The sequence below is a fragment of the Penicillium verhagenii genome (assembly GCF_028828195.1).
Source record: "Penicillium verhagenii strain IBT 33310 chromosome Unknown utg000008l_segment0_segment0, whole genome shotgun sequence".
Classification (NCBI taxonomy): Eukaryota; Fungi; Ascomycota; class Eurotiomycetes; order Eurotiales; family Aspergillaceae; genus Penicillium; species Penicillium verhagenii.
The window spans coordinates 1,161,935-1,185,162 of record NW_026643172.1 but is presented as its reverse complement, the minus strand read 5'-3'; the positions used below and the strand labels follow the sequence as shown (position 1 = coordinate 1,185,162).

General features: G+C 47.8%; 9 protein-coding genes across 9 annotated transcripts; 6 read left to right on the top strand and 3 right to left on the bottom strand.

Moving 5' to 3' along the window:
* Nucleotides 1-747: 747 nt before the first annotated feature.
* Nucleotides 748-1,203, bottom strand: N7466_008412 (uncharacterized protein; the record flags this gene model as incomplete). Its single annotated transcript, XM_057167801.1, has 1 exon — nt 748-1,203. One exon carries the CDS (start codon nt 1,201-1,203, stop codon nt 748-750), a length of 456 nt encoding a protein of 151 aa, XP_057018432.1.
* A 585-nt stretch (nt 1,204-1,788) lies between these two features.
* On the bottom strand, nt 1,789-2,589 carry N7466_008411 (SDR family oxidoreductase; the record flags this gene model as incomplete). The annotated part of the gene is made up of 1 exon (XM_057167800.1): nt 1,789-2,589. The coding sequence occupies one exon, from the start codon at nt 2,587-2,589 to the stop codon at nt 1,789-1,791; it is 801 nt and encodes a 266-aa protein (XP_057018431.1).
* A 1,388-nt stretch (nt 2,590-3,977) lies between these two features.
* N7466_008410 (RING-H2 finger protein) lies at nt 3,978-4,568 on the top strand (the record flags this gene model as incomplete). Its single annotated transcript, XM_057167799.1, has 1 exon — nt 3,978-4,568. The coding sequence occupies one exon, from the start codon at nt 3,978-3,980 to the stop codon at nt 4,566-4,568; it is 591 nt and encodes a 196-aa protein (XP_057018430.1).
* Nucleotides 4,569-5,157: 589 nt separating this feature from the next.
* Nucleotides 5,158-7,950, top strand: N7466_008409 (ATP-dependent Clp protease ATP-binding subunit; the record flags this gene model as incomplete). Its single annotated transcript, XM_057167798.1, has 1 exon — nt 5,158-7,950. The coding sequence occupies one exon, from the start codon at nt 5,158-5,160 to the stop codon at nt 7,948-7,950; it is 2,793 nt and encodes a 930-aa protein (XP_057018429.1).
* A 489-nt stretch (nt 7,951-8,439) lies between these two features.
* N7466_008408 (pyridoxamine 5'-phosphate oxidase family protein) lies at nt 8,440-9,247 on the top strand (the record flags this gene model as incomplete). The annotated part of the gene is made up of 2 exons (XM_057167797.1): nt 8,440-8,556; nt 8,633-9,247. The coding sequence occupies 2 exons, from the start codon at nt 8,440-8,442 to the stop codon at nt 9,245-9,247; spliced, it is 732 nt and encodes a 243-aa protein (XP_057018428.1).
* A 459-nt stretch (nt 9,248-9,706) lies between these two features.
* On the top strand, nt 9,707-10,591 carry N7466_008407 (lipoyl(octanoyl) transferase LIP2; the record flags this gene model as incomplete). Its single annotated transcript, XM_057167796.1, has 1 exon — nt 9,707-10,591. One exon carries the CDS (start codon nt 9,707-9,709, stop codon nt 10,589-10,591), a length of 885 nt encoding a protein of 294 aa, XP_057018427.1.
* Nucleotides 10,592-11,319: 728 nt separating this feature from the next.
* N7466_008406 (VIT and vWA domain-containing protein) lies at nt 11,320-14,109 on the top strand (the record flags this gene model as incomplete). The annotated part of the gene is made up of 1 exon (XM_057167795.1): nt 11,320-14,109. One exon carries the CDS (start codon nt 11,320-11,322, stop codon nt 14,107-14,109), a length of 2,790 nt encoding a protein of 929 aa, XP_057018426.1.
* A 482-nt stretch (nt 14,110-14,591) lies between these two features.
* N7466_008405 (alpha/beta fold hydrolase) lies at nt 14,592-15,398 on the bottom strand (the record flags this gene model as incomplete). Its single annotated transcript, XM_057167794.1, has 1 exon — nt 14,592-15,398. The coding sequence occupies one exon, from the start codon at nt 15,396-15,398 to the stop codon at nt 14,592-14,594; it is 807 nt and encodes a 268-aa protein (XP_057018425.1).
* A 1,584-nt stretch (nt 15,399-16,982) lies between these two features.
* N7466_008404 (uncharacterized protein) lies at nt 16,983-22,761 on the top strand (the record flags this gene model as incomplete). Its single annotated transcript, XM_057167793.1, has 2 exons — nt 16,983-17,535; nt 17,606-22,761. The coding sequence occupies 2 exons, from the start codon at nt 16,983-16,985 to the stop codon at nt 22,759-22,761; spliced, it is 5,709 nt and encodes a 1,902-aa protein (XP_057018424.1).
* Nucleotides 22,762-23,228: the final 467 nt, after the last annotated feature.

The window sequence follows — 23,228 nt, the reverse complement described above, 5'->3', positions numbered from 1 at the left end:
CTATTCGGCTAATCTCGTTCACAGATCGTGGATATGCCTCTGTGAATCTGATCCCCCGGAGGTCCAGGCTGAATCGATTTGAGGCTCGTTTGCTTTGCATATTACTATGTCATGAATTAACTCCCAGGGGAGTTTCTACCATGTGAATAACTGACCTCGTAGGCAAGAAAAAAGCGCTTCATTATATACGAGGAATGTTTACACCAGGCGCTGATGATTGTTCAAAGCCATATAGCTTGTCCCATCCTCAAAGCTTTGATTTGATTCATCTTCTTTCACCTTTGATTACTGGAAATAATTGCTGAGCTATCCTAGCTTGCCTTTGTATTCTTTGTCACCGATATTAGAAGCCTAGTGTCAGTCCTAAGCTTACTAGTACCATGTCTTCAAAGTAGCCTGATTGTAAAATATCATTTAACATTGGTGGGCGGTGGCATATCATACACCTGTGGTGAATACTAGTTAGCTGCGAGTATGCTGAGCTTGGAAAAGAACCAGGTCTAACCCATAGAAAACTAGTGTGCTGTCATTATTGAGGAAACATAACTCCAGCCCGTCCATTCAACCTGTATTAGATCTCACATCCATGGCACATTTTAAGAATTTTGCCCAGAACATTGAAGCGAAGCGGAAATGGAATCATAGCAGATACATATGCCAAAGTCCACGAAAAGGCTCTCAGCATAGACCTTCAGCATTTTGCCATAGAACCCTTGAAACACACGCGAATAATGCCGTAAACATTGTTCATCTAATCCAGGCTGCTGAATCAACTTCGCCCTGGCCAAACTTTTCGTCCTCGGGGTCATTTTCGTTCTCATCCTCATCCTCCTCATCCTCCTCATCCTCCTGATCCTCCTCATTCTCCTGATTCTCTTTATCGTCCCTATCCTTGTCATAGTCGAGAACCCCGTTGAAAGTGTAATCATATTGGTCGTTGGCAAAGATCGAATCGTTAAGAAAGAGAGGTGCTACTTTCTCGCTGAATTTGATAAGTTCTTTGATGAAAACCATTGCAGATCGCTTGATGCGCGGCTCTAGGTCTCCATGGACGTAAAAGGAGAAACATGGTGGGCTCGAATGCATCAGTCTTGCTTCGCTCGTCCAGTAATCGTTACTTGCTACCTTCTTTCGAATTATGTCCAGAAGCTCTTCATCCTCCAAAAGGCCATCCCGTCTGCCAAAATTGACATTGACAAACATTTCGAGCAGTTGATGGCTGGTTGCGAGGAGATGTGTGTTTTGGTATGCCGACGGTGACCTTCGTGATGTGCGCACGCGAATAGAGGCGAAGGGAGGAGTGATGTATCTGGCTGGTGTTGGGATTGCAGGAAACCTGTGAAAGAGTGTGAGTCTGGTGTTAGTAGTTCTTTCTCGGAGGGAGCCACAAGAGTGTCTTACCACAGTCGGTGATGAGCGATAATTTCCGTTTACGCGTCAATAGCCCAAAGAGAATCAATTGGACGCGTCGTGGTTTCATTTCTGTACGGGCAAGGAAACGGAGAGTTCCCGTATCTCTTGTTGCTTGTTGCTGCTTCCTAGTAGCTAGGATTACCTACTAGCAGGATTGGTTGCCTGTTTATCCGCATCGTCTACACTAGCTACTGCGTAATATGGACCAAATTACAAGTCACCGGTATAGATACATAAGAAACTTATGATTGGAAGGGGAAAATTTGGTTTAAAGGTTCATTCTTTTTGTTCATTCATTAATCGGAAGCAACATTATGGTCAAAGATATGGTACCAGCCAAGGAATTCAAAAATTGTTTTATGTGGAGGCATGCATTTACCGCACAGTGTAACCGCCGTCGATGATAAGATCGTTGCCAGTCATGTATGTGCTAGCATCGCTGACCAAGTAGACATAGGCACCCTTAAGCTCCTTAGCTTGACCATTGCGGCCCATGGGGATCATAGAGTTCCAAAGGTCCTGAACGTCCTTCTCAACGAAGTCCGACAAGCCAGTGTCGATGTAACCGGGAGAAATGCTGTTAACACGAGCAAAGTCGCGCCACTCGTTGGCCAGAGAGCGAGCCATGTGAATGCAGCCAGCCTTGGCGACGTTGTATGAGGTCTGTTCCTGAGGGAAGTTGGCGATGTGGCCGGACATGGAGGAGGTGATGACGAAGCTGCCAGTGCCGCGCTCCTTGAAGTGAGCACCAACGGCCTTGGCGCAGTGGAAAGTGCCGTTCAGGTCGGTCTGGATGACTTCCTCCCAGTCCTGGACGGAGCCATCGAGGACGCCGCTGTTGGCGGTGCGGCCGGCGTTGGCAATGAAGGCGTCAATCTTGCCAAACTCCTTAATCGTGTTGTTGACAAGCTCTTGCACGCTCTCCCAGTTACCAACGTCGCACTTGTAGGCCTTGACCTTGACACCGTAGGTCTCAGAAAGCTCCTTGGCGTTCTTCTCACCACCTTCGGGGCGGGAGGAGTAGGTGATAGCGAGGTCGGCGCCCATCTCGGCGCAGCCGCGGGCAGCTTCAATGCCCATGCCGCGGGCACCGGAGGCACCGGTAACGACAACAACCTTGCCCTTGAGGCTAAGGAGGTCCTTGAGACTGTCGGCCTTGGGAACGGGAATAGGCATGATGTATGAGGTAGTGGAAATGTAGGTTGGTGGTTTTTGAAGTGTGGTGAGTAGAGAGATTTGGTTTGAGGTGAGATAAGGTAATGTGAAGGAGAGTAAGACGGGAGAGGGGTAAGCTTTAAAGGAACGAGCACCGGAGGATGAGGTCAACTGAGTTGTGAGAGGCTGCCTTGATCAAAGTACCCCTCCTTCTTATTTCTTGAACCATGACCTCATAATTGAGTATCTAGATTCCTATGGGCGTCCAAATAATACGTCGCCACAATAAATAATGACAGCTGGCCCGGCAAGCCGGATTTGATATCCTAGTCCTTGATCTTGCACTCGGATTTGGTTAATCCGGTCAACAAGACCGGACAGTCCATCGGGCCATCAACCGGGAATCAGTAGAGCGGCTGGAGGCGGACCCGATGATGTCATGACTCTTAACACCACGCGACTTAACGTACAACACCATCGATTATTACTAGGGATTCTACATAACCACAATTTCCATACGATCATCTCTATTTGCTCCGCTCCTGTGTGTTATTTGCGCTATAAAAGGGCACGAGAGAACGGTTTGCTACTATGAAGTATTCAGACGTGCAATTAGAATTGGTGATCTCATTGCGTGGAACCTGGCAGATCGCCCCACATCCAATCCGACTGATGTACAGGGACTGTCATAGTAGGCTGTCTGTGCCAAGTTGAATCATGAGATTATATCATATTTTTAATCTTCCTTTTGCCAAAGCTTTCCAATCCTCCAGGTTAATATCGAGGTTTGTGGTCCAAATCAACATCCGCTTTCTCATATACGGAATTCTGTTTATTCCAAGCAATTAGTTAGTAAGACACGGTGATAAAACCCCATAATGAAAATAACTCAAATTATCACGATATTAGGCATTCCGGGTTTTTGAGGAGATGCTATTCTCGATGCCTTTGTTCAATTTCATAAGTGTTTTTCTCTTTCAAAGCATGTGTCTTTGTTTCCATGCACAGAACTCATTGTATATCTCGTTTCGAGACAATGCAGACAATGATAGATATTTACAGTACCAGATAGCTATTTTTGACTGAATGGCTACATTGTCATTGTTTTCAACGGCTCTTTGATTGTGGTCGGTGACCATGAGGACAATGAAAACAATGTCCACTGTCCGCGTGATGTGGATAGGTATAAAAGCTGACACTCTCCCTACATCGATATCGAGTATCTATATCAACAAAAGTATCTGAGCATCAAAACATCGACAGTTACTATCAAGTTCAAACCGACATCTGGACTACTATCTCAAACAGGGGTTTCCGACTTCCAAGTCTCCAGATTCTCAGATTGATTTCCCACTCAAAATCCAAGGTACACAGGTAATCATTTCAAAGTAAGTTGACAAAGTTTTACAATGTCCCGCTACGGTCGAGAAGATACACCAATGCCGACCCGAGGTAATGGAAATGGTCGCACACAAGATGAAGACGAAGATTCTAATGCCGAATCACCGACCCCAAGCCTTGAGGAACTAACCAGCAGTGACAATCCAGAGGAGTTGCGAGATTATTATATTAGGCTGGTAAATAGGGCAAGAGCACTCGGCATTGATATGGATGGATTCGCAGATACATCTAACGATGAAATTGATGTCCTTACTGATGGTGAAAATGAAGTTCTAACTGAGGATAGGCCACGCAGAGTGTTTGGAGAATCCGAGTTCAACACCCTGCCCGCGATGGACGCTAACCAAGAAATGATCGATTCGGGAGTTGAGTGTGCTATTTGTCTCGGCCCACCGGAGCTTGGGGATAAAATTGTCGTTCTTGAATGTGAGCATTTATTCCACCGCATTTGTATCATCGATTGGCTTGATCGGCATCCAACTTGCCCACTTTGCCGACAACGCGTCGTTCCTGTGGAATACCGCAATCCAACTGTTGGAAATGATGGGCCCGGCAATTTGGAGGGTCGACCACGCGAGCGCCACGTTCATTGGGCTTAGACTCAGGTAAGTAGGCAAGGAGGTAAGGAAAATAAAACATTTTACAGCTTGATTGGAAATAATATTTTGAGATGTCAAGAGACATTGTGAAACGTAAATACTGATACAACATTTCTGAATATCCTGTTAACTACTAGTAGGCAATTAGATCCAATATCAAATCAATGAGCCTTCAAACGGTGTCAGATCTATAAACATACATTGTGTACAAGAGTAAAGATCATCAAAAATGTAAATAGTCTACCTGAATGGGAAGCCTAAGGACCCACTATCGGGAATCCGGACCAATCACATGACGTATCCGTAGAAGGTTCTCACGTGGTTCCCGTACCTTCTGGAACGCAGTGGACGCTTGTCGTGGCGTCATGAGGCATCGGTGGGGTGCCCAAGTGCCCAGTGGGGAGTTGGTCAACAAGTATATTAACTACATCATCGGCGCTCGTGTCATTTCATACATACCACACCTGACAACCACTACTGAAGATCTCTTCTACATATTGATCCTCACAACTTATCTACCCTCTACAACCTCCCCAACAAACCCATTTGCCTCCTTTAGACTGAATTTACCGATACCTATCCGTTCACGATGAACGGCGCCCAATTTACAGACCGGGCCAACAAGGCCTTACTGGACTCCAGCGCTCTTGCCGAGCAATACGCCCACTCACAAATTCTCCCTATCCACCTGGCAGTCGCACTGCTCAACCCATCCCAAGACGACGCCGACGAACAGCCCGCCGGCCATTCCTCACACGATGGTGCGACCGCACCACTTTTCCGCCAAGTAGTGGAAAAAGCCCACGGTGACCCCCAGCTGCTGGATCGCTCCCTAATGAAGCTGCTGGTCCGACTGGCTAGCCAAGACCCCCCACCAGAGACCGTCAGCGTCTCCCCTGCACTCGCCAAGGTCATTCGTTCAGCCACCGACTTGTCCAAGACCCAAAAGGACAGCTTCGTGGCGATCGACCACCTAATCCAGGCTACTGCCCAAGACTCCCAGGTCCAACGCGCCCTAGCTGACGCAAATATCCCCAATGTCAAACTAATCGACACTGCCGTCCAGCAGATTCGTGGCACACGGCGCGTGGACTCCAAGACCGCCGACGCAGAGAGCGAGAGCGAAAATCTCAAGAAGTTCACCATCGACATGACTTCCCTGGCTCGCGAGGGTAAAATTGACCCTGTCATTGGCCGAGAAGAAGAAATTCGACGTGTTATTCGCATCCTGAGCCGACGTACCAAGAACAACCCCGTCCTCATCGGTGAACCCGGTGTGGGTAAGACAACAATTGTTGAGGGACTGGCTCGCCGTATTGTCAATGCCGATATCCCCGCCAATCTCGCTCAGTGCCGCCTGCTGTCTCTCGATGTTGGCTCTCTGGTAGCTGGCAGCAAGTATCGTGGTGAATTTGAGGAGCGTATGAAGGGTGTCCTCAAAGAAATCGAAGACTCTAAAGATACAATTGTCCTCTTCGTTGATGAGATCCATCTACTCATGGGTGCTGGATCTAGCGGTGAAGGTGGCATGGACGCTGCAAACCTGCTCAAGCCAATGTTGGCTCGTGGGCAGTTGCACTGTATCGGTGCTACGACCCTGAGTGAGTACCGCAAATACATCGAGAAGGACCAAGCCTTTGAGCGACGATTCCAGCAAGTCCTGGTCAAGGAACCTTCCGTCCCCGAAACCGTTTCAATTCTTCGGGGTCTGAAGGAGAAGTACGAAGTCCACCACGGTGTCAATATTCTCGATGGCGCCATTGTCAGCGCGGCAACTCTCGCTTCCCGATACTTAACAGGCCGCCGTCTTCCCGATTCTGCTGTCGACCTGATCGATGAGGCTGCCGCCGCGGTTCGTGTAACCCGAGAGTCTGAGCCTGAGGCTTTGGATACCCTCGAGCGCAAGTTGCGACAGCTTCAGATTGAAATTCACGCTCTGGAGCGCGAGAAGGACGACGCATCTAAAACCCGTTTGGAGGCAGCCAAACAGGAAGCGGCTAATGTTGCCGAAGAACTTCGCCCCATGCGTCAAAAGTATGAGAGTGAAAAGGCACGCAGCAAGGAAGTCCAAGATGCCAAGATTAAGCTTGACTCGCTCAAAGTTAAGCGTGACGAGGCAGAGCGTTCAGGGGATACCGTTACAGCAGCCGATCTCGAATACTACGCCATTCCTGAAACCAAGCATCTTATTGAGCGTCTCGAGACCGAGCGCGCCAGGGCCGATGCCGAGCGTCGCGCTGCCCACGGTGAAGCTGGCGAAGCCTTGCTGGCCGATGCCGTTGGTCCCGACCAAATCAACGAGATTGTTGCTCGATGGACTGGTATTCCTGTCACCCGACTCAAGACCACCGAGAAAGATAAGCTCCTTAAAATGGAGAAGTACCTGGGCAAGCTTGTAATCGGACAAAAGGAGGCTGTTGTCTCTGTTTCCAATGCAATCAGACTTCAGCGCTCCGGTCTCAGCAACCCGAACTCGCCTCCCAGCTTCTTGTTCTGCGGACCCTCGGGTACTGGTAAAACCCTCCTTACCAAGGCGCTTGCGGAGTTCCTCTTCGATGATCCCAAGTCAATGATTCGTTTCGATATGTCTGAATATCAGGAACGCCACTCCTTGAGCCGGATGATCGGCGCACCCCCTGGCTATGTTGGCCACGACGCTGGTGGCCAGCTAACCGAAAGCTTACGCCGTCGTCCTTTCTCCATCCTTCTGTTCGATGAAGTTGAAAAGGCCGCCAAGGAGGTTCTCACTGTTCTTCTGCAGCTGATGGACGACGGTCGTATTACCGATGGACAAGGTCGCATTGTCGATGCCAAGAACTGTATTGTTGTTATGACCTCCAACTTGGGAGCTGGATTCTTGGCCCGGCCCACAACCAAAGACGGTCGCATTGACCCCCAAACCCGCGAATTGGTTATGGGTGCTCTCCGTGACTACTTCCTTCCCGAGTTCCTCAACCGTATCTCAAGCACGGTTATCTTTAACCGTCTCACTAGAAAGGAGATCCGCAAAATTGTTGACCTACGACTTGATGAAGTTCAAAAGCGACTGGACCACAATGGTCGGAACGTGCTCATTCAATGTACTGAGGCAGTCAAGGATTACCTCGGTGCTGCTGGCTACTCGCCTGCATATGGTGCTCGTCCTCTTGGTCGGATTATCGAGAAGGAGGTCCTCAACCGTCTTGCCGTGCTCATCCTGCGTGGCAGCATTAAGGATGGCGAGGCCGCCCGAGTGGTCATGATTGACGGGCGCATCGATGTCTTGCCCAACCACGAGAATGACTCCTCGGACTCTGATGACGACGAAGAAATGGTCGACTCTGATGATGCCATTGCTGAGATGGAGGACGGCAGCGGCGACATGGATCTGTACGAAGAGTAAACAGATTCCTCTACCCTACTGGCCCTTCAAATTTTGAATTTCTATTTCCACGATGATCTACGAGCTCGACGAAAAACCATTTGACTGCATCGCGTTTTGAATTTTTCTGCGAAATATGGCATGGAGTTATTATTGTATATTTTTTTTTTCTTTTCATCTTTGAACTTGATTGTCTCTGCTATGTATGCTTATGAAACAGCAAGGCTGATCCGAGCCTATTAATGTACTAGATAGTTGTTTTTGAATCATTATTACCATTTGAATATCATATTGCGAGTTCATTACAATTTACACGGTTTTTTATTATTAAACATTTGAAATAAATCACGTAGACAGTATTATGTACATAGACTTAACTTCTACTCTTGGCCAATTGGATGACGTTGATATCAGCCCACCTTCAGCCCACCTTGACACCGCCCTCGCGAGATCGATCCCCATCCCGAACACCTCCGCTCAAGCTCAAGGCAAGCTCACAATCTAGTCATTATGGCTGACTCAATCAACCCCCCTCTATCCTACGAGGCATCTGCCACGACCACTCACCCTCATGAGGCAACTTGCTTGCCCTCGGAGGTCGTTGCCTGCCTGAAGAACTCCCGCTTCGTATGCAACCACCCAATCCGCAGCGCATTTACCCAAATGAAATCTCACAGCATCACTGACTATGAATTCCAATTAGCTTCACCTGGCAACATGCGATGAGAAGCTCACTCCTCATATCTCCCTCATGTCCTACACCTACCTGCCCTCCACCCCATTCGATCCCTACCCAACCATCATCATGACCACCAACCCCGCATCCCGCAAGACCAACCACCTTCTCTCGAACCCTCGTCTCTCCCTCCTAGTCCACGACTGGGTCTCCCACCGCCCACCAACCCGGGCGCCAAACCCTCAGGGTGGACGCGACGGATCTCCCCCACCCGCCGCCACCCGCTCATCACTGGCAAGCCTACTTCTCAACTTAAACACCAGTGCTCTCTCCAGCATCTCCACTACTATCACTGGGGAGGCGCGCTTCTTGGAGCCTGGCTCGGAAGAAGAGGCTTGGTGCAAGGAGCGCCATCTGGAGAACAACACCTTTGAGGAGGAGGAAATGACTCTGTTTGGACAGCAGCAGCGAGTGGATCCGACCGTGCGTCGACCCAGTATCTCGATTGATAGTGATGTGCGCGTGGTTACGGTCCAGGTGCGCGAGGGCCGTATTGCGGACTGGAAGGGTGGTGTCCGGGATTGGATCTTGCTTCCTCCAGCGGATGCCCAGGAGGGCCTGGTTAATGGGATTTCTTCATAATTGGCTATCGCAAGGGTTTCTTCTTATCGCAAGGAGTACTGAGATGCATATTTCTATCTTTTAACCCAACCGGTCGTTTGATGACTTCCAAATCGAGGGTGCAGTGGCGCTATAGTGATAAGTCTCAATATTTCGTGATGCTATCCGTGACACACGATGCAATGTCCCAATACCAACATACGAAAATAAAGCAGTGTTAAATAAGCAACGAAGTTGTCGATTGCATAGTTAATGATTGAAATCTAAGATCTAGTTTAAATCCTGCATGATCGTCATGTTGCTACGTAGCTCATGACTTATCAGCTTATCGGATAGCTCCCAGCTTCTCCGCAACTCAAAATCCTCTTGTCCCTTCAACTCCGAGGGAAACCGCAATCACTCAATTCGACTCTATAATGATCGCGCGGAATATCAAAAATCCTCTCTACTTCAATTGAAACTACGAGAAAAACAGTCACTATGAGACTTGCACACCTCCACCTCCCACACACCACGCCCTTCGCGCGAGTGTCCAGTCTCCAACAAGCCCTCACAAGCCGCTTCCTCACACACAAAAAGCTCACCTCCCCGGCCTCGATATTGTCGCAAACAGATCTCAAATCAAATCTGCCAGGGCACGCACACCTACCGGCCCCCGATCCCACCATCATCACATTCACCCCCAACCCAGTCTACACAACCGGTCGCCGCGACCTCCCACCGTCCAACACCTGCCCCAACTCGCCAACAAATCACCTCTCACTCCCACCGCCCCTTGAGCCCATCCGCTCTATTCTAACATCCTCCGGCACCGATGCGCCAAGGGCGGAGTACCACCCCACCCTCCGCGGTGGCCAAACCACATACCACGGCCCGGGCCAAATGGTCGCGTATACAATCCTTGACCTTCGCCGTCTAGGCCTCACGCCCCGGTGCCACATCCGCGTGCTTGAAAACAGTGTCATAGACGTGCTGGATAGATATGGCGTGAAAGGATTCACCACCGCTGATCCGGGAGTCTGGGTTCAGGACCCGGCTTCTTCTGCAGATGCGGAGGCGAAGAAGATTACAGCCGTGGGGGTTCATTTACGTCGGAATATCAGTAGCTTTGGAATTGGGTTGAATGTTACGCAAGAGCCAATGTGGTTTTTTAAACAGATTGTAGCATGCGGGCTGGAGGGGAAGGAAGTGACGAGCTTGGAGGGTGTTGGGGTTCATGGCGTTGGTGTTGATGAGGTCGCTAATGAATTTGTGGAGAAGTTTGTTGAGCGGGTTAATCGGGATTTTGCTTGTGGGCAGGGCACTGGAGAGAAGATTGATGAAATTTATCGAGTTCAGGAGGAGGATTTATTAAAATTGGTGTAGTGTTATCCTAGTATTTATATGCATGAATCAATGTCGATGGATGCATTCCGAGGTTAAATATGTGTACTTCGCGGAAACATTCAAATGTTGAGGGATTCTCAAAAATTGAAGTAGATGGATCTCAAGAATGTTGGAATCCGCCCGCCCATATATGTGCAGGTTTGGAGTACACACTTGAGGTTCCGAGTACATAGCTTTCGTAGTTAGAATAAGTCCTCCAGGGAGTACTATATAGAACCTTGGAAATACACATTTGAAAGTTCAAGCCAAACATGGCTGAAGGCTTCAAGTTTCTAACGTTTATCTAGATCTAGTGCATACTAATAAAATTATCATGAAACATTTGTGTGGTTAAGAGTCATAATACAAATTGTGATGACTTCAAATGTAAAGATGAGTCAGTTAACACGAAGTAAGCTGAGCGGAGCACAGTTTGGCGGGAAACCCCACTTAATCTTGGAGCCTCCGATCCACTTGTACAACTATGGGTGCCTGCAGCCTGTCTTCCACAAACTTGACTATATAAACCTCGTTTTGCCCTTTTTTCTTTCTTCCTTCAACACCAATTTCTCCATCGACCACTTGAAAAGTCTGAAACGTTACTGGTCAAATCTCACCTACCTTTTTACTCCCCTTCCACCTTCACTTCACTATCCACCAACTCAACCCACGTCAAATCTCCCATTCCTCTCGCTTCTCCTCATCCATATCGATTCAAGTCCCGCACAATGCAGGCAATAGTTAGTTCTGGTTGTTTTTTCTTTGTCGATTGTGTCCCCCAGTTCCTACCCCAGGTCTCTCTCAAAGCTCATGCTACCATCCTGTCCACCACTTCTCGCACTACATTGACACAGTCATTTCTTAACCCATCCGACCACAATTTAAAAGAGGCGTCCTATCAGTTTCCTCTCTACGATGGTGTCAGCGTTGTGAGCTTTAATTGTCATGTTGGCACTCGCCTTCTCCACAGCAAGGTGAAATCTAAGGAACAGGCTAACACCGACTACCAAACTGCTGTGGAGAGACAAGAGTCAGCTGCCACCATGGATCAATCTGAAACCCAGGGTGATGTCTTTACCATTCGTTTGGGAAATGTTCCGGCGAATGAGTTGGTGACAGTTGAAATTACTTTCATTGGTGAACTCAAAACAGATGCGCAGATGGATGGAGTTCGTTACACATTGCCCAACTCCATTGCCCCTCGTTATCAAAACTCCATGAGCTTAAGTCAGTGGCAGCAGACCCCCAAGCTCTCCGCTCTGCTGGATGGAATATCCATCACGGTTGATATTCTGCTGGAAAAAGCATCAATTATCCGAGAGCTTCAGTCTCCAAGCCACTCTCCAAAAGTCTCACTCGGTAGAACATCCTCTACTTCACCAGGCACCAGTGGTTTTGAGCCATCCCAGGCCTCTGCTACTCTCAACCTGCTCAAAACAACCCAGGCCCTTTTGGAACGCGATTATGTCCTGGTCGTCAAAGCTGATGGACTTGATAAACCTCGTGCACTCCTTGAAACACACTCGACTATTCCGGGACAACAAGCCTTGATGGCTACACTGGTTCCGAAATTCAATCTCCCACCCAACCAGCCGGAGATTGTTTTCGTGATTGACCGGAGTGGAAGTATGCAAGATAAAATTGACACTCTGCAAAGTGCTCTTCGGGTTTTCCTGAAGTCCTTGCCTCTTGGGGTGTGTTTCAACATTTGCTCATTTGGGTCACATTATACCTTTCTATGGCCCACTAGCCAAGTATACGATAGCTCAAGCCACGACGAAGCACTTCGATTGGTTGAAAATATTGATGCCTCCATGGGAGGTACCAATATGCTACCGGCTGTAAAAGCTGCCGTTGAAAGACGCATCGTGGAAAAGGAGTTGGAGGTTCTTCTTCTTACAGATGGGGAAATAATGGACCAAGACGATCTTTTCCGTTTTGTTCGAGAGACCGCTAATGGTCATACCGCCCGCTTTTTTTCTCTGGGTATCGGCCATGCTGCGTCCCACTCCCTGATCGAAGGAGTTGCCCGAGCTGGCCAGGGATTCTCTCAATCAGTCCTTGAAAACGAAGAACTAGACAAAAGTGTCATCAGAATGCTCAAGGGAGCTCTCACTCCTCACATCTACGATTACAAGCTGGAGGTAGACTATGAGACCACGGTGGATCAGGATTATGAGATTGTTGGTACAGACAGCTCCTCCACGACAGAGACTGGGGTTGATGCCAGCGATATGGACCTTGACCAAGCTTCTCCATCTATTCCCCTCTTCAGTGATGATTTCGAGGAGGCCAAGTCAGCCAATAACGCTGCAGCTCTCGCGGATGAACTTCCTAAAATATCCCCTCCCAAAGTCCTCCAAGCCCCCTTCAAAATCCCTCCTCTCTACCCATTTATTAGGACGACAGTGTATCTTCTCATGGACCCTGAGTCTGACAAAATTCCGCGCTCCCTAACTTTCAAAGCCACATCCAAACAGGGTCCTCTCTGTTTACGGATCCCTATCACCGATATCGGCCAGGGAGAAACTATACACCAGCTTGCATCCCGCAAAGCGGTCGTTGAATTGGAGGAGGGGCACAGTTGGCTGGAGAACATTAGAGATGGTAGTGGCAACTCTTTTGAACAACTTCATGCGCAAACACAGAGAAAAATCGTTGCTCGTGAATGCCAGAACCTCGGCATCAAGTATCAAATTACGGGCAAGTACTGTTCCTTCGTTGCTTTGGAAAGTGACCCTGCCCAGACCACTCAAGAATCCAACAAGAAACAGCAAAATGAATACGAGGCAGTAACAGGGCGACCGTCTACTTCTAACTATCAGGCCATATACGGCAGACCTGTTCAGCGCCAAATGCTGTTTCAACAGGCAGCAATGATGCCTGCTATTGGGCAGTACTCCAGTCTGCCCGCATTTGGTTGTGTTCCTGTACCTGGCGCCCACATGCGCAGGACTGGTGGATCACCTGGGGGGCATGTGGGATCGCCATCCTTTAGACGTCTATCGTCAGACTCGCAGCCTACTATGAAGATGAAGGTTAGGGCATCAGCGTCAAAAAGAGCCGTACCTTTGTTTGGACAGGCGTCAGCAAGCTCTCGTTTCGGATCAGCAATACCGTTTGGATCTGCTGCAACGCACGCAGACGCTTCAAAGTCTGTATTCAATAGCTCAGCATCGCAGGTTCACTCATTGGTTGGGTTGCAGAATTTTGACGGTTCTTGGACTTGGAACCAGCAGCTTTTTGACATCATCGGACGTGTCATGGATGAGATGCGCGCCAATGTTGCTGCTAAACTTCAGCAATCCGGCAAACGTGACCTGATCGGGCAGCGAGAAGCAAATTTTGTTGCTACTCTCATGGTGATGGGATTATTGAAGCGAGACCATTTGGACTCCAAGAGTTTATGGGAGCTTGTTTATGAGAAGGCCGATTGGTGGGTCCAAAAAGAACTGGCGGAGATGCATAACGAGATCTTCGATGCCCAGAGCATTGGACAATGGATGTCCTTTTTCTGACGAATTTGCTTGACTGTTGCTTCAATGTTCACATGAACGCGGAAGTTGGAAAAGAAAAGCAACTTGCTCAAAAAAGAAAGAAAAAAGAAAAACACACTCTTCGAAGGTGACATAAAAGAGACGATAGGAAAGTGACTTCCAAAGTTGAAGTTGTGAATTCAAATGTTATTTTGCGAGGCTCATGTTTTAAATTGCTCATGTGTCGTTGATTCCTTCCGAGGTTGAGAACCTCAAAATTAAATTGAACGAATGACCTCGATTTCCTGTGCAAAAATGTAGATATAACCATGAAGATGCTTGAAATTTCAGATGGCCCATCATTTAATTGTAATCATCCAAGGCTCAAGGTTGGCCTTAGCCTTTCTTCAACCATATGCGTTCTCGGGGTTCTTCAATGTTGGACATATGGGCGATAGATCCTAGTATGTAAAGTTTGTCCATTCATACTCTATTCCATACTTGTACATGATATTCTAGTAATATCAAATAGAGTCAAGTCCCTGTAAAAATCCCGAAATCCGACTATACATCTCAACCGGGTTGGAATACATGGGAAAATGTCCACTCTTCGCAATCTCCGCCAGCTCCACGCCCCCTTGCTTCAACCGCGGCAGATAAGAAAGTCCCCTGTTCTCCTCCCCAAACATAAACATCTTCGGGCACGGCAAGCCGAGGAACATCCCCAATAAATCCTCTTCGTCCGACAGGCGAACCATCGACTCAAAAATCGGTCGTATCGCCTCGACGCGCACCCGTGCACGGAGGGTGCTAGAATATAACGGACTAGCGAACGACTTGGCCTTCCGGGTGCGATCGATAAATTCCTCAAAGAAGATCTCCGGGTCGTCTGAGTGAAATGTAAAAATCTGCCGACTGAGGAAACAGTCCTCCGGCGCAAGGTTGCCCTTAATATCCACGAAGCTCAGGACCCGGCTTGGGTGGCGGTGCGCGAGAAGGAGCGCAGTCAGCCCGCCCATTGAGTGGCCCATTAGGTGAAATTGGGTGATCTGGAAGTGCGCTAGGAGCGCTTCTGCTGTTGCGACGAGGAAGGGGATGTCGGTGGCTGACAGTTTGTCGCTTGTGGAATGTCCGCAGCCTGGTGCGTCGTAGGCGATGAATCCATGTTGCTCCAGGTCAGAGTGAAGTTCTATATCGGCTAGGTCTTCTTTGCAAGAGCCGAAGCCATGCAGGAATAGAATTGGTGGTTCATTTTTGAGATTGTGGATTGTAGATAGGGTGAGGTTTACGCCTTCAATCTGGATCGGAACCGTGGCGTAAGTAAGTGGCATGTCTTTGGCTTGAACTCTAGGGACCGCGAGACAAATGGGAACATTTGAAGATTAATTGTCTTGTGATAAATTGATAAAACGTAGTAGACAATATAAGAGTGAGTCACTGGTAATGGCTGATCTTTTTTTTCGGCGATAATGATTCTCGGTGAAAAGTCGTTTTACCGCGCCGGATCGGTCAATTCCAAAGCATTACTTAACACCTATGATTTCGTTGTGAGCTTCATTGTTTCAATTTGAATACTTGAAATAAAATATGCGGATGTCAATTTGACAACTCACCATGCCTTTTTCAGGCCTGGATGTGAGTCAAGGAAGAAATATCTCCTGTCGGTGCTAGAAATTAGAGCGCTGTGGGTATGAATATAGTATCGTGCGGAGCCGACATCTGGACCATTCAGCTCAGCACTTGAGTCAAGACTCTTGCCTGCGGCGGCCGATAGAGGCCACCCCTAGGTCAAATCCTAATTTCAACTTTCCGACCGGCAGAACATTTGAAAGTAAATTACGAGTAATTCCAAATTTATATTAGTTTTTGAACTCCATTATGTATGTTCAGGGCTATACTATACATTAAATCATTGAACTCTATTATATATAATGCTATATCATATTACTTCTCTTCAAATGTTTCTCTACATAGGTAAATCATCATAACAACTGGCAAGAAAGAGAGGTTAAGATCCTGGATAGTCATGTAATTAATCCATTCTCAAGTCTATTCTCAAGTCTATTCTCAAGTCTATTCTCAAGTCTATTCTCAGGTTTATTCTCAAGTCTATTTTAAAAGTGACCCGTATTTAGATCAAATCCCTTAAGATATTCCTATATATGATAAATACAATACGGGAAACAGGGCGGTGAAGTTTGAAATTGAAATTGGGATACGACCTAGGGGTGGCCTCTATCGGCCGCCATACTTGCTTATGTATGCTGCGACATGGGCGGCGCCACGGCGGCCCCCCAAGCTCTCTCATTCTTGCAAGTTGCCAATCCATCGTCAATTTCATCAAAGCAACTATGCCAGCGGCCGCCGCTTTGGATCGCCTAATGTCTGTGCCAACTGCAAGGTATATTAATCACATACAACGAATGAGTGTACTGTGTCTTTGGGGGAAGGGGGAAGAGGATAGAGGATTCAACATCCAAATCAGCGAGTTGGTCATGGTCCTTGTCTAACTACTACCTGACTGATGACCGTGCAGTGGTGCCCAGCAGACACGTTGCGGCTCAAGTTTCAACCCCTCATCAGCTGGAGAACCTTTCCCCTCTTCATCACCCCACAAAAAGTCATCGCCTTATCCATGTTAGAAAGTCTTTGTTTATCTCTTATGCCCAATTTCGTACAATAGTCACTTGGTGCACTGGACGGCAAATTTGCCTATCGCAGCGGCTGGTATCTTTCGGAATAATCCTTACTTTTGTGTCACTCAGCATGCACGGCTAACCCCGCCACCCTCAAATAGGCAACCAGTGGGCATCCGAACCAGAAAAATACTTCATACTTCCCATCAACATTGAAATCTATCGAAAGACACACAGGCTGAACCCGTGTCTCGAGGCACCAGAAATATTGGCATCTAAATGGATCCAGTCAGTTTCGCCGTCGGAATCATTGGTCTTGCAGGGCTATTCAGCACCTGTTTAGATGTCGTGGAAAGATTGAATTCCTTCAAGGAATTCGGCAACGAGTCTCGTGCTGTAAAGGCCCAATTCAAGGCGCAAAGCCTTCGATTGCAAAAATGGGGCCAAGCAGTGGGATTTCAGGGAGGTACCCTGATGGAGAGCCATAACAGACAACTAGATGATCCACGGACCTTCTCAATTGTTGAGGAACTGCTTTCTGCAATTAGAGGATTTGCTGCTTCTGAAGATGGTGCCACAGCGGCACCCGAATCTTTCATGGAGCACCAACAGTCTTTCCGGGATAAACTATGGATGAGACAAAATCGTCCGACCGCCCCGCCTGATTCGAAGCGGGAAAAGATCGGCTGGGCGCTGAGGAACAAGGCGCGGAAGATGGCTCAAGTCGGCCAATTTTGTTCTCTTGTGGATCAGCTTCATAGCTTGATTCCTGTCTCGATGAGACAAGATGAAGATGGCCTTGCAAAAATTGTAGAGTCGGGTCGAGGCGATGGTATGTATACGCGTTCCGGATGATCCCATGATGCCATCGGTACGTTTCAATCTGACATCGAATTTCATAGATAGCGCCATCGATAGAGGGAGATGGATTGCAGAATTTGGACAGATTTTGAGTAGCATCGAAAATGAAATTGAAGGTTTGTTGCTTGTTTCTTCATCTTCACCTTGGCTTTCTTACTTAAAGACAACAGATGAAATAAAACGTCATCTCCATCCATGGTTACTTGGATCTGATCCTCAAAACGAGCTTTTTGAAATATCAGCCAGCAAAAGGATTGGGGGTACCTGTGAATGGCCTCTAAGTCGCAGTTGGTTCCTGGATTGGTCTTACTCGGACTTTCCTAGCCACCGCGCAAAAATGCTTTGGATAAACGGCACTGCTGGTTTTGGAAAGTCTGTCTTATGTGCAAGAATCATCGAACACATGACTGCAATTTCAAAGAGCCCAGTTGCGCACTTTTTTTTCTCATCTGACTTTGAATCCCGAAGGGATCCTTTTATTGCTATGCGATCCTGGATTTCTCAATTGATGTCCCACAGTACAGCATTTGCCTTAATCCGCCAGAAAGAGTCTGCAAACCAAAACCAAAGATCGTCTCGGAGTGATATAGTCCAGCTTTTTCAGGAGATAGTGACAAACATCCCCCAATGTACATTCATCATTGATGGCCTGGATGAATGCAGCTGGGTTTCTGAGGGGCGACAAACTGACGACAGCGATTCGGTATTTAATTTCTTCGAGGCACTCACTTCCGCAATAAAAGGCACCCAGACACGAATTCTCATCGTGAGCCGAGATGAACCCGAGATCCGGAATTGTTTTAACAATGAGAACGAGCGCAACATTGATGTTTATTGCTACAAGATCAAACCCGATGATGTCCGCTCCGATACCGAGGCATACTCACGCAGCATTGTCAATAAAAAGCTCTCAAATCGTGCCGAGGCCACGAAAGAGGATATTGCCATGAAGCTGTCTGATCGCTGTAATGGGCAATTTCTGTGGGTCAAAATGCAAGAAGACTGTCTCCGCAGTGGTAAGAGCCAGAAGAAGATCGAAGAAACTATCAACTCCACGCCAGCTGGCCTCGAGCACATATACGAGCGCAACTGGCAGAAGATCTCACGGTTTAGTGAGGAAGATCGGGAAAGAACAATTTCTCTGTTGCGCTGGGCAGCTTTTGCTTTGAGGCCACTGACCGTCAATGAAATGACCGGCGCGGTCCTAGTCAGCAGTGACAGCGATGAAGTGCAGCTTGATGACTTGCCGGATAATGTTGATGAGGATTACATCAATACAGAGATCTTAGGTCTATGTGGATCACTTATTGAAATCCGGATTCCCCAGAAGGATTCACATGTTGGGCTGAGAACGGTCCACTTGGCACACTTTTCGGTGAAGCAATACTTGCTTTTCAATCTTCCAACACAAGGAAAACCCCTGCAAATGAATTCGATGTCAAAAGGAGAAGCGGAAGTGGTACAAAGCACAATCCTTGCCAGATTATGTCTTTGTTTCATCGATTATCAACATGTTTGGACCGAGAACGCCGATGAAAACGAAGACACAAGCGCTCTGACTGCCTTTCGAAATTACGCCGCTGGTGCTTGGTTCAAGCATGCCTCTCTCGGTAATTTGAAGGACGAGAAGTTTATCAATCTTGTGAACCAGCTTTTTGACACTGCAAACCCCAGCTGGGGCCCATGGAAGACCTGGTTTGATCTAAATTATGAAGATGGTGGCAGAGGGGGGAGTGAGGGAACAGATTCTGACAGTGAAGGAACAGATTCTGACAGCGAAGGAACGAGTGAGACCTCAGATATAGAAGAGGAATTATCTGGCCAAGAAATTCCACCCGGTCAAGATGGATCGCATTGCGAAAACACCTCAGAGAATCCAATATACTACGCAGCATGTCTTGGTCTGACCGAAACCATGAGCCCTCTGATCCAGAAGGACAAGAGAAGGATCAACGATAAAGGCAATGCGGGACGCACGGCACTAGTGGCAGCTTCTGGAAGAGGTGATCTGCAGATTGTCCAGATACTACTCGACAATGGAGCCGATCTGACAATTAGAGATGATGAAGGACACACGCCACTCACCATGGCTTCCTTGAATGGAAACTACGAAGTAACTAAGCTGCTCCTTGACAAGGAAGCTGACATTCAATCCTCGACGGCTAGCCTGATGACTCCACTTCACTGTGCTAGCGTCAATGGGCACCTCGGAATTGCCCAGCTTCTTCTCAATCGGGGAGCTAATATCGAGGCCCAAAATAAAATCAAACAGACCCCATTAAATGCCACAGTATCCTCCGGCCATCTGGAGCTGACTAGGCTGCTTCTTGTCAATGGTGCGGACAGTACAACACCCGACGATATGGGAAGAGTGCCATTTTACACTGCTGCGCGACAAGGATCGATTGAACTTGTTCAATTTCTGTACGAATATGGTCCAGATATCAACGTTTCCACGCAGACTTATCAGTGGACGCCTATAAATGCAGCTTCATCTGATGGACACATTGAAGTCGTCGAGTTTTTGATCGAAAAGGGCGCAGACATAAACAAACCGAATGTCGATCTGGAGACACCGGTAATCGGAGCAGCATCAGGCGACCATTTAGAAGTACTGAAGGTACTGGTTGAGAATGGCGCAGCCATTGAAGCGATCGACCTTGCTTCCCTCTCTGCTCTGCATCACGCCACGTCTAATAATTCCTTACCGGTTGTGAATTATCTCCTTGAAAAGGGTGCAAATGTAGATGCGCAAAGAAAGCAGGGTTGGACAGCATTGACTTGGGCGGCTGACGATGGATATCTTGAAATCGCTAAGTTACTCATTAAGCACGGGGCAAAGCTGGAACTTGCAAACAATGACGGTACGACACCTTTATACGCGGCAACACTGAATGGTCACTCGGACATGGTCAAAATGCTGTTAGAAATGGGTGCAAATGTAGATGCGCAAAGAAAGCAGGGTTGGACGGCATTGATTTGTGCAGTTTATGATGGAAATTGTGAAATCGCCAAGTTACTCATTGAGCACGGGGCAAAGCTGGAACTTGCAAACAATGACGGTACGACACCTTTATACGCGGCAACACTGAATGGTCACTCGGACATGGTCAAAATGCTGTTAGAAATGGGTGCAAATGTAGATGCGCAGAGAAAGCAGGGTTGGACGGCATTGAATTGTGCAGTTTATGATGGAAATTGTGAAATCGCCAAGTTACTCATTGAGCACGGGGCAAAGCTGGACCTTACAAACAATGAAGGCTCGACGCCTTTATATATGGCATCACTGCACGGTCACTTGGACGTGGTCAAAATGCTGTTAGAAAAGGGTGCAAATGTAGATGCCCAAAATAAAACAGGGCGGACGGCATTGACTTGTGCAGCTAGTGATGGAAATTTTGAAACCGCCAAGTTACTCACTGAGCACGGGGCAAAGCTGGATCTTGCAAGGAATGACGGAACGACGCCTTTATGCATTGCGTCAGGGGAAGGCCACTTGGACATTGCAAGGATCCTTCTCGAAAAAGGCGCAAATTACCACACTGCCAACAGCCGTGGACGGACACCGGTTAGCTCAGCATCCTTGAAAGGTCATGCTGAGGTGGTCCAGCTTCTTCTTACTCAGAGTCCTATGCCTAGCTTGAAAGAGGCTGATAAAAACGGATATAGCGCATTGAACTTGGCAGCATACTATGGTCATCTCGAGACGCTGAATTTACTTCTCGAACACAATGCCGATATTGAATCCAAGAACAATGTTGGACAGACACCACTGTTGTCTGCTGTCTGGCAGGGCCATATCAAAGTGGTGAAAGTCCTTCTCGCGAAAGGCGCAGATCATTTGGTTCAGGATAATGCAAACTATACTGCAATCAATGTGGCATCCGCAAATGGTCATACCGAGGTGGTGAAGATTCTTCTTGCTCAAGTTCCTTCGCCTAGCTTATCGGCACCAGACAGGAATGGATGGACCCCTCTGAATAAAGCAGCCTACAATGGTCATCTTGAAATAGTCACTTTGCTCATGGAACATGGTGCAGATATTGAGTCAAAGAGTAACAAAGGAATGATGCCATTGCACTCTGCCATCAAAAATGGCCATACAGAAGTGATAAGGCTTCTGCTTGCTCAGAAGCCTTCGCCTTTGACATGGCGGGGGTTTAACGGAGCGACTCCATTGATTCAAGCATCGATGAATGGTAATGTTGAGATTTTGAAAATGATCCTTGAAAAGGGAGCAGAAATTACATTAGAGACAAAGGATAATGACGGCATGACACCCATTAACCTGGCCGCCCTTCTTGGAAGATCGGAAGGTTTGAAGCTACTTATCGACAAAGGAGCAGATATTAATACCCAGAGCGACGACGGGTGGACTGCAATACGCTCAGCCTCATCAAATGGGCATTTAGAGGCTGTCAAAATACTTTTGGACGGTGGGGCCGATGTCCACAAAATGGGAGATGACCAATGGACGCCACTTCACGCAGCAGCGTTAAATCATGGTAGCCCTGCGGCTCCTGCCGTGGTAGAATTACTCCTCAAACATGGGGCCAACATGAACTTGCTCACCAACAAAGGAAAATCTATGCTACACATAGCCGCAATATGTGGCTCCATGGAGATAATAGAACACATTTTGGATTGTTCATATCTCGAAACTGAAGCTCAAGATTTCGATGGCCGCACCCCATTCTTCCTCGCTGCTCAGAGGGGTCATGTCAACATTTTGCAATTCTTACAGTTGAAGAACGCCTCAATGGACCAAAAGGACAGATACGGAGCTACGCCTTTGATTGCAGCAGTCAAGAATGGACATAAAGAGGTTGTGGAATATTTGCTTCCATTGACAAACCAATCTTCGATTACTGCTCAGAGTGAGCTCGGTCGCAATCTGCTCTGGTGGGCCCTTGGAAGTGGATGTGAGGAGGTAATAGACCTTGTACGCCAAAGTACAGAAACAGCGAACTCCAACGACATGGAAATCAATTCTCATCCCCAATGTTCTTCGGTCAAGTTCGACCCAGAATCTAGTTGGTGTGATGTTTGTACCCGATCCCAATCAGAAAGCGAAGCCTACCAGGTCTGCACAATCTGCCCTAATTTCTTCATCTGCCTTCAGTGCGTCGGCTTTGGCGCCAAATGCTTAGATTCCTCTCATATTTGGAGGGACGTGGAAGCTCAACCTGGATCATGATGACCAAATACCTAGATAATCATTTTGATGCATCTTCCTCTTGATTGCACTTGTTTGAATCTAAAGGGCGCTATTCCTTTTTGGTCTTCCGTTCTCGGATTTTATATAGGTAGCGAATCGATGGATCCTGAGTCCTGACTGTGGATTTAAGTGAAGATTTCAACTACTGGATTTGGCAGGTCAGCCAGCAGCTCCACATAGCCCGGGCGGCGGGCCGGGCATTGGCTGTACAGGCTGTACTGCCCCACGGGCCACGGGCCACGGGCACGCACTCTCTCCGCATTTTAATGGATGTTTCGGGCTTCTCTCTCCAACCTTGAATCTTGAATAGGTATTGAGGCACGCCGTACGTTTCACAATTTTTCCAAAGTTGGCGCTAAGGCGGCCCGATCTTCCGTCTTAGTTTCTATCCCCGCATCAGCTTGAGCCATAAATTCCAAAGGCTTCCTGCACATGTGGTGACTGGT